Source organism: Bombyx mori, chromosome 3 (assembly GCF_030269925.1).
Source record: "Bombyx mori chromosome 3, ASM3026992v2".
NCBI lineage: Eukaryota > Metazoa > Arthropoda > Insecta > Lepidoptera > Bombycidae > Bombyx > Bombyx mori.
Genome location: NC_085109.1, coordinates 437,460 through 456,177, shown reverse-complemented (window position 1 = coordinate 456,177; position 18,718 = coordinate 437,460). Strand labels below are relative to the sequence as shown.

General features: G+C 41.9%; 1 protein-coding gene across 3 annotated transcripts in view; it reads left to right on the top strand.

The window, feature by feature from the left end:
* LOC101746514 (calpain-11) overlaps positions 1 to 18,718 on the top strand; it is a 73,104-nt gene that overhangs the window by 47,211 nt on the left and 7,175 nt on the right. For 2 of the 3 annotated variants that reach the window (XM_038018874.2, XM_038018873.2), the window contains exons 7-13: positions 9,811 to 9,951; positions 10,298 to 10,472; positions 11,520 to 11,770; positions 16,929 to 17,101; positions 17,272 to 17,635; positions 17,763 to 17,835; positions 18,565 to 18,618. In XM_038018874.2, the coding sequence (XP_037874802.1) occupies positions 9,811 to 9,951; positions 10,298 to 10,472; positions 11,520 to 11,770; positions 16,929 to 17,101; positions 17,272 to 17,635; positions 17,763 to 17,835; positions 18,565 to 18,618 (1,231 nt within the window). Of the gene's footprint in view, positions 1 to 1,799; positions 6,670 to 9,810; positions 9,952 to 10,297; positions 10,473 to 11,519; positions 11,771 to 16,928; positions 17,102 to 17,271; positions 17,636 to 17,762; positions 17,836 to 18,564; positions 18,619 to 18,718 lie in introns of those variants that run through there. The other variant, XM_038018881.2, reaches the window with a different exon arrangement.

The following is an 18,718-nucleotide window of genomic DNA, read 5'->3' as shown; positions in this document are numbered from 1 at the left end:
CATAGATGGTACTTAGATCTCCGGGCTCACAATTCCATGGCAAACACGAATGGTTCATATACAATGTAGGTATACGACCGTTATTGAGAGAGAGTCTTAAAAATTATATTTAGTAGCAGTGCTCAAAAGATGATTACAGTCTGCGCAATGCACGCAATGTATCGATATTAAAATCAGTTGCCGCTCGAGGTCAGTGACCTCAATGTGGCGCCAAATATGAACTACGATAAACAGTGCGATCGGATTATACCTCTTTATTGTTCTATGGCTGTGTCGCCGTCGACAATGGCCTGTATAGTTAATCATCTCTGTTCCACAGATACTAGTGTAAGCATACATTATTATACAGCCTCCCCAGCGCCGTCTCTATTCTCATAAACGTTTACTGGCGATCTGAGAACGGCGCTGCGTTTACGGTCCAAATAACACAAGAAACATTATTTTCCATATAGAGGCCTTCCTTTCGCAACGTAATGACCGCCTCCGCAGGCCGACCACGGGCCCCGAGACCAAATGCCAAATTCCCATGTCGCAACATCGAAGATTTACTCAAGAATTTAATATCTGATAATGCGTCCAGGGATCTCTTAGATGCGTTAACTTCCAGCAAATATTTAAATGGGGCGAGTCATTAGGTATGTATTCGTTTCAAGGGATTTCTTTTCATTTTAAAATTTTCATAAAAAATTTCAATTACGTATTCAACTTTTCTCATCTGGGATCGTGAGGATGCATTCAAAACAAACTGAATGTTAGACCTCAATATATTGTGAGTTTTTTTTCTACTGTCTTTTTAAACCATTAGGCGATATTTGGTGTGTTATTTCAAGACCAACAAATGATTAGTTAGTCGTCCGTGATTACGAAAACAGTTAGGAGTGTCGGAAATTATAAGATGAAAAACAAAAACACGTGATTCAATGTTAAAATAGTCTTAATGTAATTTCATTAAAGTTCAATATTAGTTTTATTGTATTCATTGTACTTTTTTTTATTGTTTAGATGGGTGGACGAGCTCACAGCCCACCTGGTGTTAAGTGGTTACCGGAGCTCATAGACATATACAACGTGAATGACCCACCTTGAAATACAAGTTCTAAGGTCTCAGTATAGTTACAATAGTTACCCCACCCTTCAAGCCGAAACGCATTACTGCTTCACGGCAGAAAGAAGCAGGGCGGCGCTACCTAGTCGTGCGGACTCACAAGAGGTCCTACCACCAGTAATTACGCAAATTATTATAATTTTGCGGGTTTGATTTTGATTACACGATGTTATTCCTTCACCGTGGTAGTCAATCGTGAACATTTGATGAAATACTATAAAGATTACTCCGTTTCGCCGGTTGCTTGGAAGAAAAGGCTTTAAACTGAGTATTGTTCTACCGGCATGCCGTAATGTTGTAAGCCCGCGCCGGGTGAGTACCACCGTCCCGCTCGTTTTAACCGCGGAGCTATCACATCCTCCAGAATTCAATGATGAATGGGTGATTAAATAACATCATAATGGTTACTGGTGGTAGGACCTCTTGTGGGTCCACGCGGAAATAAGCAGGCAGGGTGGTGGTGCCTACACCACCACCCTGCCTGCCTATTTCTGCCGTGAAGTAGTAATGCGTTTCGGTTTGAAGGGTGGGGCAGCCGTTCTAACTATACTGAGATCTTAGAACTTATATTTCAAAGTGGGTGGCGCATTTACGTTATAGATGTCTATGGACTCCAGTAACCACTTAACACCAAGTGGGCTGTGAGCTCGTCCAACCATCTAAGCAATAAAAATATAAAAATAAATAAATAAAAACAAAAATAATCTAATGTGTTTATGGCGGAAGTCACTTTTGTGACGTGGCCCGTGAACTCCTTTGTCATTCACAAAATTAAAATGAAACTCCAATTCTCGCGAATAAATTTCATTTACACATAATTTTTTGAACAAACAGTTTTATTTCGCGTAATAAAACTAAACAATGATCAATAAACATTACACGACTCGTCTGCTATCGTATTAAACAATAGCGTTAGTACGTCCGATGATAAGTCGGTCACTCATACACGATGTATTTACACTCAAACAATGGTAGAATCAGGGTCGAACCTTCGTCTTTAAGAATTCCACATATTTTCAGATTTTTTACGAAAACTTTTGTGATACGGACAACATCTTGTGTGTAGCCAACTAGATGTGGCCCACCCTCCTAATTGGCTATGAATTGACAAATCAGAATACTTTTTCGGATAGGATTACTAAAGGATCAAATAGTAACGGATAATAGGTTAACCATTGTTATGAATCCTCTGCCCCTTTACCATTTGTAGCGCAACTGATGGTAATCGGTTATTGAAGTCCATTCACAATATATCGTGAATGGCACACAATTGAAGTCGTCGTGGCCTAAAGGATAAGACGTCCGGTGCATTCGTATATAGCGATGCACCGATGTTCGAATCCCGCAGCCGGGTACCAATTTTTCTAATGAAATACGTACTCAACAAATGTTCACGATTGACTTCCACGGTGAAGGAATAACGTCGTGTTATAAAAACATACCCGCAAAAATTATAATTTGCGTAATTACTGGTGGTAGGGTGTCTTGTGAGTCCGCACGGGTAGGTACCAACCCCCTGTCTATTTCTGCCGTGAAGCAGTAATGCGTTTTGGTTTGAAGGGTGGGGCAGCCGTTGTAATTATATTGAGACCTTAGAACTCATATCTCAAGGTGGGTGGTGGCACTTACGTTGTAGTTTTTATGGGCTCCGTTAACCACTCCGTAAGTTTCTTCACCCATCTAAACAATAAAAAAATACACACACACCCTGGCCATATCACAAAATCTCCAATCAGATTGAATAGCGATTGCTTTACAGCACCAGCTCGGGCTTACGATGGCTTCCCGCCGGAAACCGTTAGTGGAGTGGTACTAACCCTGGCTTACAATAGCACCAGTAAAATTCTCGTCAGGCTAACGACATCGCCCTCTCCATGACAATCAAAGAAGATCCATTCTTATAACAGCCCTATTTGGAACATTAGTCACCATAGTGAAGTGTACGGAAAGCCTTATTTTCTTCGTTCATTGTTCACACACTTGAACTATTCCGCTAAACTTGAACTGAATTTAACTAACTTTCTTATTAAAACTATCGCCCTAGATTTCTTTTTACAATGTTTTGAAGAACTCATTAGCATTTTAATTGTTTTCGCAGACATTAAAGAGAATGTTCTGGATGTTTGGAGGACTTTTTAACACGTGCTAATAAGTGAAAATGTGTGTTAATAATTAAATTCACAGCTTAATATCTCGTTTAATAACGCGTAACATTATAATAAATATATTGTTACGCGCTGGGGTTCGAGATAAAGATAAATAAAACTTCCACCGAAGTAGAAATTAAAACTCTATTTAACATTAACGAGTAGATCATATTACTAACTGCCTTCGTGTCATCCTTGCAACGCTTTTATAATCGATACGACATCCCTAGAATTATCGATAAAATTCTCGGTAAGGCTAGACGTTTCGATATTTGTTTCCGCTATTTGATGATAGATGGCGTTGGACGCTCGAACGCTCTCGGTTTTATCAGTTCTTTTGATATTCATTTCTGCTATTCGCCGATAGATGGCACTACTTTTACTGCCGGAACAATAATTATTTTCGAAGTTTTGAGACGAATGTCAAGGTTCTTTGTTAATGTTTAAATCGGAGAGGTGCTGTCTGACTGACTGTCTGAATTTATTCTCGAAAATTAGAAGCGTAAGATCGTATAGCCGTGACGTCAACATATTTATCTGATTAGGGGCCATAAGGGTTAACTTTTCAGATTGCGTTACGTTTGTTTGCACTCAACTTGAGGGCTGGCATAAGCAATTTGGTCGACTTGACCTTAAATAATGGCTTAAATAATTCATATATTTAACAAGATGTAATGATAAATATAATCTGTGTATCGTGTATTATGTGTCTATGTGTTTTAAAATCTAAATTAAAAATAATAATATATTATAACGGAACGTAATTTCCGAACGTGCGATACCGCCCCGCCGCCGCCTTACCGCCCGCTGAGACAGAGCTCTCTGAGCGCGAAAACACACGCCCTCAGCGCGCGCGACGACGACCAGTAAGATATTGCGAGTCTTAGTGTAACTGTACGATTCTCAACTCATTTTGTATTTTGTTAGTTATTGTGTCGCTTTTCTTATATTAAACCCCATACCAAATCAGTGTAAACATTATTTATATATCATCTTCGCCAACAGCCCGGAACAACGAACTCACGAAAACTCACAAAAGCCCGCCAGTCGGACTTGTAGTGTTAAAAATGGCGCCCGAACGTTTAGCTGTGAAGTGATATTTATAAGAAATTATTGTGCCTGCATGAACGATTTGTGTTTTCCTGACTTTACCGACTAAACCGTCGTCAAATAATGCCGCCGAAGAAGATGCCGAATTCCGAGGAGCGCGACGCGAGAGCCGCGTCGCCGCCCCACGTGCCGTCGAGTGACGCGCCGCCCGCCAGTGTTTGTTTCCGCCCGGAAGACATCACCATGCTGATCGACACCCTTCAACGAACGCAGCTAGACGCGTTCCGGGAGCTGTTAGATAGCGTCAGGCAGTCGGCGACTCCTACATTCGACCATCGGCCCGCCAACAACTTCAGCCGCTGCAAATCTGTATTCAGCGGACGCGCAGACGAGTCAGTAGAAGGTTTTATCGACGCAATAGAATCGTACAGAGACGCCGCCAATGTTCCCGATGACGTAGCCGTAAAAGGTATTTCCATGTTGCTGACACACACCGCCGCTACCTGGTGGCAGGGTATCAAGCATCAAGTTTCTACATGGGAAGACGTCATCTCAAATCTACGAAGTGCTTTTGGTGATCGCCGCCCACCCCACAGAATTTATGTCGACCTATTCGCAGACGGCCAGCAGCCTATGGAGAAAACCGATCTGTTTGTCGCCAGGGCTCGAGCACTCCTCGCGAAGCTACCTCGAGGCGACCTATGTGAAAAAGTGGAGCTTGATATGATATACGGATTACTGCATCATAAAATTCGTAAACGCCTTCGTAGAGAGGAAATCACCAGTTTCAATGTTCTCCTGCAAAAAGCACGAAGTATTGAGGATTCTACGAAAGAAGCGCATACTTCAAACGCCGTCGCCGAGACATCAAAGGGTGCCGCCGCCGCCCGCGCTCGACTCGAGCCGCCGCGGCCTACAACGCAGCGTGTACCTACGGCCGCTGTAGAAGTTTCCCCGCGCCAACGTTCGTCAGGCGATAACGCCGACGCCACTCCGACCGCCGAAAAACCCGAGAAACGTCGATACTGTGTTTATTGTAAAAGTTACGGTCATACGCGTGATCAGTGTCGTAAATTGTTATTAAAACAAACCGCGAATGACAGTAACGATAACGTAGTTAGTAAAGTAAATAATATTAAATGTTACGGTTGCGGCGCGAGCGGAGTCATACGTTCTAATTGTTCCAAATGTAGTTCAAATTTTAGCGCGGTCGATTTTATTCAAATACCGCGAACGCGATCGCGAGGTACAACGACCGCTGAGACATCAGCTGTTGGGCCTGTACCTGACTTGTGTTTATCTAGTAGTGTTCATACTGAGCGCCCAAACTATGTTAATTCATCGCTACACACTGCTCAGCCAAGTTTGGTATCATGTAATAATGTAAGTACACCCCCCGTAAATAATAATTTTGCCCGTAAATGTAATGTAAACTCGTCCCGTAAACGTGTTGATAAACAAATTATTTCAAATTTGCCGCGTTCCGACGATACGCCTTTGTTTACATACTTATTTCGTCCTGTTAAGCAGGGGGAATGTTTTAACCGCACTCATGTACCTAGCGAATTGAAATCAGTATCTCCTAGGGAATTTTGTGTTAATCAGTGCGTCGTAAATAATAGACATAAATGGAAAACGAAACGTTCTCGTCAGTGCCTGTCACGTGGTCCGTCACCGAGTAGGGCGACCATGATTTTTTCAGGACAAAACCAGGAATTCGATAATAAAAGTAGGGTGACCACAAATTTTTCAGGACACAACCTGGAAAGTTGTGCACCGGTTAAGGGGACCACAAATTTTAATTGTGATAGTTTTGTCACCTTTTCGTCTGTAACTTCTTCGCAAAATGGCAACGCGCGACGACCTATTCTAGGTATAGAGATTTTAGGAATCCGAGGTAGGGGTTTAATCGACACCGCAGCCAAGCGAACTGTTGCCAGTTCTTCACTCTACGCCTTACTGCAACAGCATAATCAGCCTTTTGTGTCTAGTTCTATGCGTGTTAAGCTCGCCGATGGTTCAATGCAAACACGACAAATGCTGACAACGACACTTGACGTAAAGTTATTACCGTGTAAAGTTATTCCCATGGAATTTGTCGTATTTCCGGACGCCCAGGATAATGACACATTATTGGGTGTAGATTTTTTAGTAGCAGCTGGTTTAGCCATCGACTTCCATACTTCGACATGGCGCTATCATGGTTCTGAACGAGTTTTTCCATTGGAGTTCGAGTACCCCAGTGACCTCACGCCTTGTTCTGCTGCTGATTTCTTAAGAGAAGACGAGGGAACTATGCTGTGTCCTCCAGAGCGTTAACCGCCTAGCTTCTCTTCTGCAGTGCAACGAGGATGTCTTCAGACCAGGGTGAGCCTCAATGCCTTACGCTAAACATCATCAGGATGATAGGAAGTAGCAAACCGACAAAATTCAGTTATCTGGTCCCAGTTACCAAGTAGGTGATCTAGTCCTTCTCTCTACGCACTTGTTAAGTGATGCCGCCAAAGGTAGAACGAAGAAGTTCATGCCTAAGCGTGACGGACCCTACCAGATTAGTAATATCGTTAGTCCTACTACCTATGAGGTTACTGATTTGAATTCGCAGGTTTTAGGGAAATTTCATGCTTCTCATTTGAAGCCGTATCATAATCAAACCGGTCAGGTCTCAGCTCCAGTACAGCCTCGACGCCTGCGTGGACGGCCCCGTCTTGTTGTTTCTGCCGAGCCACTAACGAGGCGTTCTAGTGACTCGGAGGGGGAGGATATAACGGAACGTAATTTCCGAACGTGCGATACCGCCCCGCCGCCGCCTTACCGCCCGCTGAGACAGAGCTCTCTGAGCGCGAAAACACACGCCCTCAGCGCGCGCGACGACGACCAGTAAGATATTGCGAGTCTTAGTGTAACTGTACGATTCTCAACTCATTTTGTATTTTGTTAGTTATTGTGTCGCTTTTCTTATATTAAACCCCATACCAAATCAGTGTAAACATTATTTATATATCATCTTCGCCAACAGCCCGGAACAACGAACTCACGAAAACTCACAAAAGCCCGCCAGTCGGACTTGTAGTGTTAAAATATTTATTTTATATAGAGCGACTTAGAAGGGTACGCTTTCAGGTTGATTAAAAATCTGGTGATAAAAATTTCGTCACAATTTTGCTAGTAGTTTAGTTCTGAATGATATACCAATGTAATTTTTTTTTTTTATGCAGAATGACTATGAAAATTCGTAGTCTCTGAATATTAGCATTATTTTACAAGAAATCGTCGCGCAACTAGTTTTTCCTTCGCAGTAATCTTTAAAGTAATCATGATCTGTCTACATTCACGCGAACCTAACCACCGGCATTGTCATCGTGGGACTGTGTCACCGGGGGCAGTCACGCGCGGACGCCGAGGACTTTGATGCTAAGGTTTTTGTCCACGCCTGTCATAATTATAAAACCAACACCAGCCTAGTGATTCTGTTGCAGCCCGGCCGAGGGTACGTTCATCGTAGTGTTCACTCAATTGAGGAACACTCACAAAAACTGACGTTTGGACGAATTTAACAGAATTCCTGATTACTAGTTGCTTCTATTTGATTTTGGGACTCCCGTTAGATCCGCCTCTTCCTCGGGAGCTCGCTACTACGAAGTATCAGAGATTATACCTTCGTCTTCTTTCTACGGTTGTACCACCCGGCATCAACGCAGAATCTGTTCCTTTTTCCGTGAACCCATTTGTTACACTATTTCGTTTCTTCGTGACTCTTAGAGATAATTAAAACGAATTTTAGGGCGTTATCTCGTCGTCCACTATCCCAGAAACTGTAAAGTTTTTGAAACGCAGGAAATATTAAATTAAGATCTTAATACGCGAGATTAAACTGTAAACATTCACGGGAATCCGCTGCGCAAGACCGCTTATTGTAGCGAACCTTGAAGGGGGCCTGTGTCCAGCAGTGGACGTGCGTGGGCTGATACAGTACAGTACAGAGAACGAACTGTAAAGATAGTATTAATTCAACCCTCTAGAATCTCGTATAGTGCGTTTGCACAGATTGTTTCGTTCTGGAACTAGGACGGATATGAACTGACTCTTTAATTGTAACTGAAAGCAGTATTCGGATGTCTCTCTTCAAATAGGTTTTAAGAATGACAAGCATCAGTTGTGGATATGGAATGGATGTCTTTGGCATCATTGCCGTATCCATCGTGGCGGAGAACACTATTAATTCAAATTCAATTCAAATTCAAATTCAAAATCATTTATTTCAACTTGGATGTCATCAAAAACACACTTGTTGAATGTCAAAATGTAAATGAAAATGTTAACTCCACCACCGGTTCCAAAAAAGCCACAGTCCTGAGAAGAACCGGCGAAACAAACTCAGCGGCCTTTTCCTCTTTTTTTTGGATTTTATCAAATATTTTCTTTTTTTTTTTAAATAAGAAAACATATTTACATTATACCAAAAAAAACAAGTCAAAAAAATACAATTCAATCATGAAAAACAGATGAGCCATGAGTTCGCCCGTCACTATTAGCAAAATAGGAATGATGACAAATTTAATAGATTTAGAATTTTTAGAAAATATAAAACAGTAAAACTTCTCGCTTTTATTACCGAAAACGTATAAAACGGCGATCTGATGTCAATTAGGGCACGCCCCGCACCACTGCCCGCGTTCCACTATGAAATCTAGCATCCACACATTTCCCATAGCGTCTTACACCTATCTTCTCTATCTCCAATTTTGAAATATCGTTTGCATTGGCGGTTCTAATATTGGTTGCATGTTACATTGTTGTTTTTTTAATTGAATTATTAATGAAGAGTACATTGTTGAGGTTCATGCCACATGCGTTCAAGAACAATGGTACAATAATTCAGGGCTCGTGGATGCGAACGCGTTTTCATAATTAACGCTGCGGTGATTATTTAGCCGATATGTGTGCGTTGAGGGACTACGTTGCATTGTGGAATGCGCTAGTGAGTTAGAATTAAAGTGACAGTAATATGTAATCTTAAGCTAACTGCGAATAGGTTGGAAATAATATAGTGTGCACGCTTCTCACTGCTAAGGTAGATGTATCAGACCACCTGATCGCTTTACAGGTCCAGTTGACGCGGACCTTAACAACGGTCTGTGTTAGACCCCCGTTGGAATAAGTTCCTTGTTATATTTGGTGTTCACTGTTCTGTCTGTACTGGCTCTTGTCTCGTATATCGCTTCGGGAAAGAGATTGCGCGGGCGCTGCTCGATAAGTAATTCGATCAAATCCGCACCACACTAGAGATCCCATTCCACGATGCCCTTCATGCGGCCAATGATCGGAGGCGCTGGCGGGACATTACAAGGAATAACATCCTGTTGAAACATGATAGTCACGACCCTCTGCAGTGAGGAAACAACGCGAGGAGGAGAGGCTTGGTTACGGAAACATAGGGTTCTGTGAGAAAACAGCAACACTTCAGAATGACAAAAAACATAAAATTAATTTTCCCCTTGATCGCAGGTTCAATTTTTGGGTGTTCGGCGCGTGGCGCGAAGTCGCCGTTGACGACAGACTCCCGACGCGAGCTGGTCGTCTCATAACTAGTCACAACGCATTACCTGACGACTTCACCCTGCCGCTCCTGGAGAAGGCTTATGCCAAGTAAGTCCGACTACTTTATTGCCAAAAATGGTATGCAATCAAAATGGTATATAACAAAAACTAAGGCGCATTTATCAGCAAAGAAGGTCTCAGCCGACCTAGTTTTATAAATAAATGAATGACCGGGAGTCACCATCGTTTTTTTTGTCCTCGTCGTGGTCTACCAAATAACCCCAGCGTATTCCTTTTACTGTTCAGAATATTCGTGGTTATTTTTCGGAAACCTAGGCCATTGAGAATGTCGTGGAAACGCTCTCACACAGTTCTGGCCTGAATATTTTATGGTTAAAGTTCTTGGAAGATCTCTGCATTGTGACTGATGGATAATGAGGATATATTTTTTCAGGCTATACGGTTCGTACGTAGCGCTCAGGGTGGGCAGCGTGTCGCGTGCACTCCAAGATCTTTCAGGAGGTATAGTGCAGAGTTTCTCCCTTGTCCAACAGCCGAAGGGCTTGACAGCACAAGTACTGAACTCGGCTGTTCCACGGTCAACGCTATTGGTTGCTACGGTTGCGCAGGTAAATTATGACAAGTAATAAATGATTTTGGTTACCGAACCTCTAATACCAGCTTATTTACCAGCAGACAGATTCCAGTGGCTGTCAATGCTCTGCTCGAAGGGAATGTAAAATAAGAGCAGTGCTTTCACTAATGTTTGACGCAACTTGCTCTAGATAAAAATTTCGTTTGTGGGAAGGCCTTAGGGATGAGCGGTAGCTTTGCTGTAGGTATCTTTGATGATAGTTAAAGAAGATTTGGTGTTTTGAAGACTTAACGTGTGGGTGACTCACATGTACAACTAAAAACGAACCAGAGATATATCATGTTAACTTCTAAGAAGCAATCACGCTCGATACGAGTGTAATATAATTTAGAAATAATTGTTTATATCGTAACTATCATCGGGTAGTGCTCACAGTGTGGTCATCACTCACAACTCCTTCATATCTTCTTGGAACAGGAGTTACATTAAATTTTTTTTTTTTTATTGCCTTTGTAGGCAGACGAGTGTACGGCCCACCTGATGGTGAGTGGTTACCGTCGCCCATGGACTTCAGCAATGCCAGGGGCAGAGCCAAGCCGCTGCCTACTGCTTAATACTCTCCACAAGCCTCGTTTGAAGAAGGACATGTCATAGCGCTCGGAAAACACCGTGGAGGGGAGCTCATTCCATAGCCGGATGGTACGTGGCAGAAAAGATCTCTGGAAACGCACTGTGGATGACGGCAGTGGCTCCAGGTAGTATGGATGAACTCTACTCCGGTGGCGGGCGGTGCGATGGTAAAAACGAGACGTTGGTATCATCTCGAACAATTCCTCAGAGCACTCCCCATGGAACATGCGGTACAAAATACAGAGGGAACCGAAGTCCCTCCGCAGACCCAGAGGCTCCAAACAAAATAAATACAGTAAATGTACAGTATACTTATGGACTCACTGGCTTTTTGAACTTATTTATTTATACTTAGTCCCTCCGAGTTTTGATCGTGTGCTACCAATTATTACCAAATAGGTTTTACAAGCAACTATTAGACGATCACAATGTGCTTTTCTTCGGATCACAGGAAAAAGAAAGTGGCTGGCGACGTCTCCGCAACGGCTTGATATCAGGTCAAGCGTATTGCGTGACAGGACTGGCCAGGGTTCGAAGTGCCAACACCGCTGATGGAGAAGGAGCACTCGTGAGAGTGAGAGCTGTCAGTGGACTTGGAGAGTGGGCAGGACCCTGGGCTAGGGGCAGTGCTGAATGGAGGGCTCTTGCAGAGGCAGACAGAGACTTGTTGGCGCGACGCGCTGACCGACCTGGGGACTTCTGGTAAGCAAAATCTCATAGACAGGATCATGATACAACATGATAGAGCTACTTCTCATCGCTAGATGTATATATGTAAAAAATAAAGAATAATAATATGTTTGCGTTATGTTACCATGGTATAACTTCTAAATCTTACCTTCAGTGCACTATTACTACCTTATATTAATTACCGTATTTTATGATGACAAAATCGCGTTACATCCTTACTTAATCACTGTAGGTTAAAAATAATAACATAATTAAGTTATAGCTGGGTCCGGTGCTGTTGTTTAAGAAACTAAAGTTAAAGTTCAAATTCTATCATGGAGGCAGCATAAAAGATGTTGAGTTCACTGTTCATCCGATATCAAATCTCCCCATCTTCTACACGTGCCTATTACATGAGAAATAGGCAATATAAAAGTGTCAGCTTTCACCACATTATTTTGCGTATTCAATTCTAGACACCACGGGAACCCCTACTCAACATTTAAACTGTACTGTTTTAAACAAAAAAAATCTGTTAGCAAGCGTAAACGACAAATAAATCATCGCAGTGTATTTACAGTAATTGAATACAGTAATTAACGGTGAATAATAACATGTAATTATGTGAGAACTGTCTGGTGAACAGTTAAGTTACGCTCGTGCTCTGGTTGTGGATCTACGACAGAGGAGCTGGCGCGGTAGAGACCACACGTGGACATCATACGTACCAATACCAACATGTATACATAATCTTTAAATGAGTACTTTAATTATATTAATACGTGAAGCAAAAACTTTGTACCCCTTTTTACGAAAATTGCGCGGACGGAGCAGTATGAAAAATCCCACACTTATAGATAATATAGAGAAGAAGTGCAGAATGCTCATATTTTTTAAAAAATATGCATAAAATATGCAATAAATCAATAAATAAAACATTACACACACTACCATGTATTTGACACACACACGCATGCATATCATTTGTTTATTGTCAAACTTTTCTTATTGCTTATAGTCTGTGGTCAAATTGAGAATAGATTAAATATTGTTTGTCTTTATTAATATTTGCCTAAAGTGTAGTCTTGACGAAATCTGTGATTATATAATTTGACAATAGAATCATAATAATGTTCAAACTTATAATTTCAATTAATTATAGTCGAATTTCGATTACTGCTGGACCACTAGTTTTAATGATAAGTTCAGAGTAATGATAATTAGGGTGCCATCAAAATTTCGACCTCATTGGAGGCAGCTTGGTGTGGTAACGTAGCCTCTGGAAACCACTTAACACCAGATAGGGCCTGTAACTCATCTGGTTCAAAATCAATCTATTATTTTTTGTTCAATGTACAAATGACCCCTAACATTCTGTAATGAACAATATTTTTTACGTGATTTCAATTTACAGACGAATGTAAGATCAGAAATTCGTATTAGAGAAATGAAATTGAAAACGTGTCTGTATGTTCGTCCTCGGCGCAGGGGTGTCGCGAAGAAGTTAGTTTTTTTTATAAACACTAGAAAAACTAACCGACTTCTTTATTGATCATGCGTGTAATATGTAGCTAGTACAATATAGGAAAACATTAAGGGCAAAAGTGTAATTTAGAAAAGAGTCAAAGGGTGGATCGGAGGCACTTTGCCCACTTTTTTTTATTGCTTATTGGGTGGACGAGCTCACAGACCACCTGGTCTTAAGTGGTTACTGGAACCCATAGACATCCACAACGTAAATGCGCCACTCACCTTGAGATATAAGTTCTAAGGTCTCAAGTATAATTACAACGGCTGCCCCACGTTTCAAACCGAAACGCATTACTGCTTCACGACAGAAATAGGCAGGGTAGTGGTACCTATCCGCGCGGACTCACAAGAGGTCCTACCACCAGTAAGAAGACACCACCTAGACACTTGTGCCTGCCAGGAAACCTTTCCGGTCGTTGGTCTACAGTTAGCTCACGTCCGCAGACACAACGACATAGGTGCTCATTGAATCGACATATCCACTATCAGATTAATCTAATGAAATATCATAAAACAATAACTTTGTAACAACACTAAATGTTTCTCAATCCGTTTTTATGCGATTGGTTATTTGTATGACTTTAAAGAGTGTACTAACAATTTTTTATCGATTATTTATTCGACAAATAATTTATATTTATATGTGACCGCAGCCCTGATTAAGTGTAGCAGTGCTCTCTCGAGTCATTATGCTCTGCGTTTGAGTGAAGAGCATTAGAGCCACAGTGCAGAGGACTTAACGATGTTTCACTTTAGTCAATAGTTGTATTTTATTGCTGACTGGCAGACTTCGTAGTGCCTCAATCGATAAATAAAATACCTAAACTTTTGTATAAAATAAACTAAAAACCAAACAAAAGGAATCCGCCCGACGGGGACAGATCAAAGGGAAAACAAAATTTTTATTTTTATAAAATTCCGAGCATTTTCATATTTATCTACCTTTTAAACTTCCTTTGGACTTCCACAAATAATTCAAGAAAAAAATTAGCCAAATCGGTCCAGCCGTTCTCGAGTTTTAGTGAGACTAACGAACAGCAATTAATTTTTGTATATATATAGATTTGTGTAGCTGATCGATGCAACATTAATTCATTCTTCAGCCCTTTGCATCAAAATATAATCTTAGTTGGCAGCGGCTTGATTGTGTGACAACTATCACGTACCATAAGGGCATTCTTAGCGAAAAAGATCCGGCCTTGTGATTCTCAAGTATTGTTTTGGCTTGTGTTCTCATCTGCTTCGAAAACTGAATCTAAAGATCCCGTACAGCTTGTCTGTTTGTAAGTTTAGTATACTGCGTTGTTTCGGAGGTAGGTGCAGCGTGGGCGCGGCGTTCCCACGCTCTCATTACTCACCTACGCTCACCATACATCTAGACAAATTGATGTCGTTACAGGCCTGTATTACAAAAAATTAAGAATCGTCGAAAACATTTGTACGTACTTTTTAAAGCTGCAATACAATATATTGGCACCGAAAACTTCTAGTCACAAATAATCTGGAGATGCTAATAAGATTTAACCGAAATATTGTTAAAGATAATCTTTTAACAGCTTTCTTCTTTTGAGTATTTATTGTTTTTAATGGACTTAATACTGCTAGTTGTTTTTGCATAATAAAGGCAGATGGGTTCCCCTCTCACCTGGTCCTAACCCAGTTAGATTAGCAGTTATCCAGTCACCCATCCCGAAACATGAGGTGAAATTGGTATTGTCCCAGTCTTTAAGCTACAGTATCCGGTGTGGTGGCCTATAGTAGCAATGCTCCATCCCTCTCAGGAGAGCTGTACAAGTGACTTAGAGACGACTTCGAAGAATGGACAGCAGCGTTATCCGAGCATTATAACAGCGTACTGCACCAAACAGCATTTGCTGGTGACATAATAAAAATCCGTCTAACATGGAGGTCCCACTCGGCTCAAATAAGCAAAATAAAAAACACAAGCATTCACAAACTATAAGCCACAATCTCCCTTCTACTTTATTATGGGCACGTTTCGTCCATTACCACGACTCTCGGTGAGATAATGTATCATATAAATATGAGCGAGACGCACAGAATGAGATGCCATGTCACTGGAGCCTGTCAATAAATATGTATGGCGTTCCGCAGGTACTAGTATGGTTTGTTCTGGTTTTGCTTATTTATTTTTAAGTTAAGACCGATGGAAATAGGGCTTTTCTTTTTTTCTCTCTACATATGAGCTGGTAGTCTAAGAGGCTATTCTAGCTACGCACAGACGGATAGGTGAACTCACGGGCTCAACTCGAGATAATTTGCTAACACTAGCCTTAGCAAGAGCAGTGCTTTCCAGAATCTATCACCGGATCGGAATCGTAACCCACCGTGAAGATCCTACAAGAAACTCAGTGGGTTGTATCTATGGGTTAGTTCGTTCGCCAAATTTTTGACCGGAAGACGGTGCTTGAGGGTCCTAAAAGCACCGAGAGTGGATCAGAGGGATTCGGCGTAAAGCGATTCCGTTTTATACCACTCAGGCGCAGATTTTGTCTGCAGAAGTTGGCGATGGTACTCACGTTGTGACGTTAACGGTAAACACTTAAAACCAGGTGGACTGTAAACTCAACGTTAGTAAAAACTCAGACTAACAGAATGCAGAAGACAAAACCTAATTAAGTATTAGCTGTGGCAGCGGCTGTGACCACTCACCATCCCATGGGTCCAACATCCTCGAAACACTTACACATAACTAGGTACATACATATAAAACATTCGATTTTATCCTCGCTTGTAAGTGATGTCATTAAGTGACTATTAAGTGTGTGTCTGATATACCGACACACGACCGTAGTGACTGACGTATCTTTAGATAACTGGTAAGCGGTCCGAGATTTACGATGTGGCCTTCACTCTGGTGCAGGAATTTAGATGCACTCGTGATCTAGCTCTGATGCAGCAATGTGCATTGACTCCGATCAATATCACTTAACTATTATTTTGTGTGTGTTGTAAGTACATCATAAACAGAACTAAATTCTCAATTTAGTCCACAGGGACCAACGTATGATTACAGTACAACCTGACAGTTTTTGATTTTTTTTTATATAAAGCAATTATTGACCTCTCCTGTCCCGTCTCAAAGCAACAACCCAGAGATGCGAGTGTTGTGCACCTGCCCACGATCGAACCTTCGAACATTTAGACACATTTCATTTGTGCCAAGTCACTAAATAAAATATTCATAGTTTCCACGTCATAAGTCAAAGCCGAGGCACGTTTGTGCTGATAAATACGAGAGGCTCGCCCTCGGACTGTAACTGGACACTCGTAAATACTTCTAAAGGACACGTGCAATTATCTTATCGTTTCATTCCAAATGTACCACGCCAAACTGGACCGCAGCGCCAGAGCGCGAGCGACGGTTTTTGAAAGAATAATAACGACGCGGACGGCAGACGCCTCGCTCGGAATTAATTTCACTCAGAATTTATGCAGTCCATTATAGCGGCCCATGGTCTGCAGCATGCGAGAACTGCGTCGTAACGATTAGTCAGTTGTCGGTAAAGCCGCCTTTTGGTGGCGGGATCTTAAATTGCTATATTGTTGTGGTGAATCTGTGATTTGGTATCCATCCACAATCACCATCCACCATCGCCTGATGAAACCATTAGACTGTAGAGCAACAATTGCATTCCAGGATGTCGTTCCCAGACTTCGCCCGGGCCTTCACAACACTGGTCCTGGTACACGTGGGGCCGGACGATTGGCTGGTAGAGCCTGCGTTACATGGTAAGCGACCATGGCGGGCTGTGCTTGCTAGACGTAGATGGAGACGAGGATACAACGCTGGAGGACCGCCCTCTTGCATCGGTAAGTAGTACTTTATAACTGTCCGAGTTTCTTGTTGATTCCTTTTAAGAGAGAACTTCTGTTTCAAATCAATTGTAATTCTTAATAATAATATTTGAAGGCACACGAAAATGCCTAATGAAATAAATAAAATTTTCATATTAAAAAAAATATAAATTTTCTCTTCACAGAAACTACAAGCACAAATCCACAATTCCACGTACAAATACCTCGCACGGAAACCGGAGGCGCGAGGAAATGTCACGTAGTAGTCTCCGTGACCCAGCAGTATGGGACCAACAAGGCGGGGAAATTACGGGCAATAGGGTTCGCTGTGTACGAGATCCCTGCAGGAGGGGGACCGCGGAGGGGAGCTCTGAGGGCTCTGGCTGGCTTGAGGGCTTTGGACGTCACACACGAGAGCAGGGCGCGCGAAGTAGCTACGTTCTTCACGCTACCTGCCGGGCAGTATTTAGTTGTGCCACATACGAGGCGTCCGCACACAGAAGCTGCTTTCCTACTGCGCATATTTACTGACGAACAGACCGATGTGTGGTAAGTTGCTTCTATAAATAATGGAAACTAGCAGGATTTCTGCACAGAAATCTTAATGATTGCCTTGTTGTATTTTCTATTTATGTTACCTTTCCAAGGTTTCAATGTTGGGTTTTCATATTTTCAGGGAAGTCAACGATGATAATCTGATCATTCCAAACATCGGAGCCGAGTTTCTGGACGACGACCAAAGTACATCGGTATTATAGTTTGATTATTGTTTTAGTAGTACAGCCATGAGTGGTCGATATATCGCGTGCCGTACCTCTAGACGCGGGGAGAGACAATTACTTCGGTTAATATTTACGTTATTCAGGTTCAAAAGGTGCAAAAACCACTGTACAAATAAATTGGGACTTTGCCCTCATGTCTTAAGCTGAGTAGGGGCATTAGGGTGTCTGTCCACCGGAGCGGAGCGAGGCAGCGGAGAGGAGAAACGTAGAAATATTAACCAATAAGATTGCACATTTTTTTATTGCTTAAATGGGTGGAGGAGCTCTCAGCCCACCTGTTGTTAAGTGGTTACTGGAGCCCATAGACATCTACAACGTAAATGCGCCACCCACCTTGAGATATAAGTTCTAAGGTCTCAGTATAGTTACAACGGCTGCCCCACCCTTCAAACCGAAACGCATTACTGCTTCACGGCAGAAGCAGGCGGGGTGGTGGTACCTACCCGTGCGGACTCATAAGAGGTCCTACCACCAGTGAAAATGATAAGATTGCAAAATGATTTTGTGCAATCTTATTGGTTAATATTTCTCCGTTTCTCCGCTCCGGTGGACAGGTAGCCTTACGTTGTGCTGTCTGGACTCTGCTAACCGCTTTACACCATGTAGCTCCTGAGTAGTTTTTAGGTACCTAGTGACATCTTTTTTTTGTGCTATATCCAACGCTAATACATAAAAATGAACCGTTTATCATTTCAGCCGGAGCTGCAGATGGCGATCACTAATCTGTTTGGAAAAAAGGACATCGAAGAAGTAAGTTTTGGTCATTACGTACTTCAAATCAAATCAAATCAAAAAAAAATATTCAACATAAATGAAAGTACATACTTGTTGAACGTCAAAAGAACTAGGT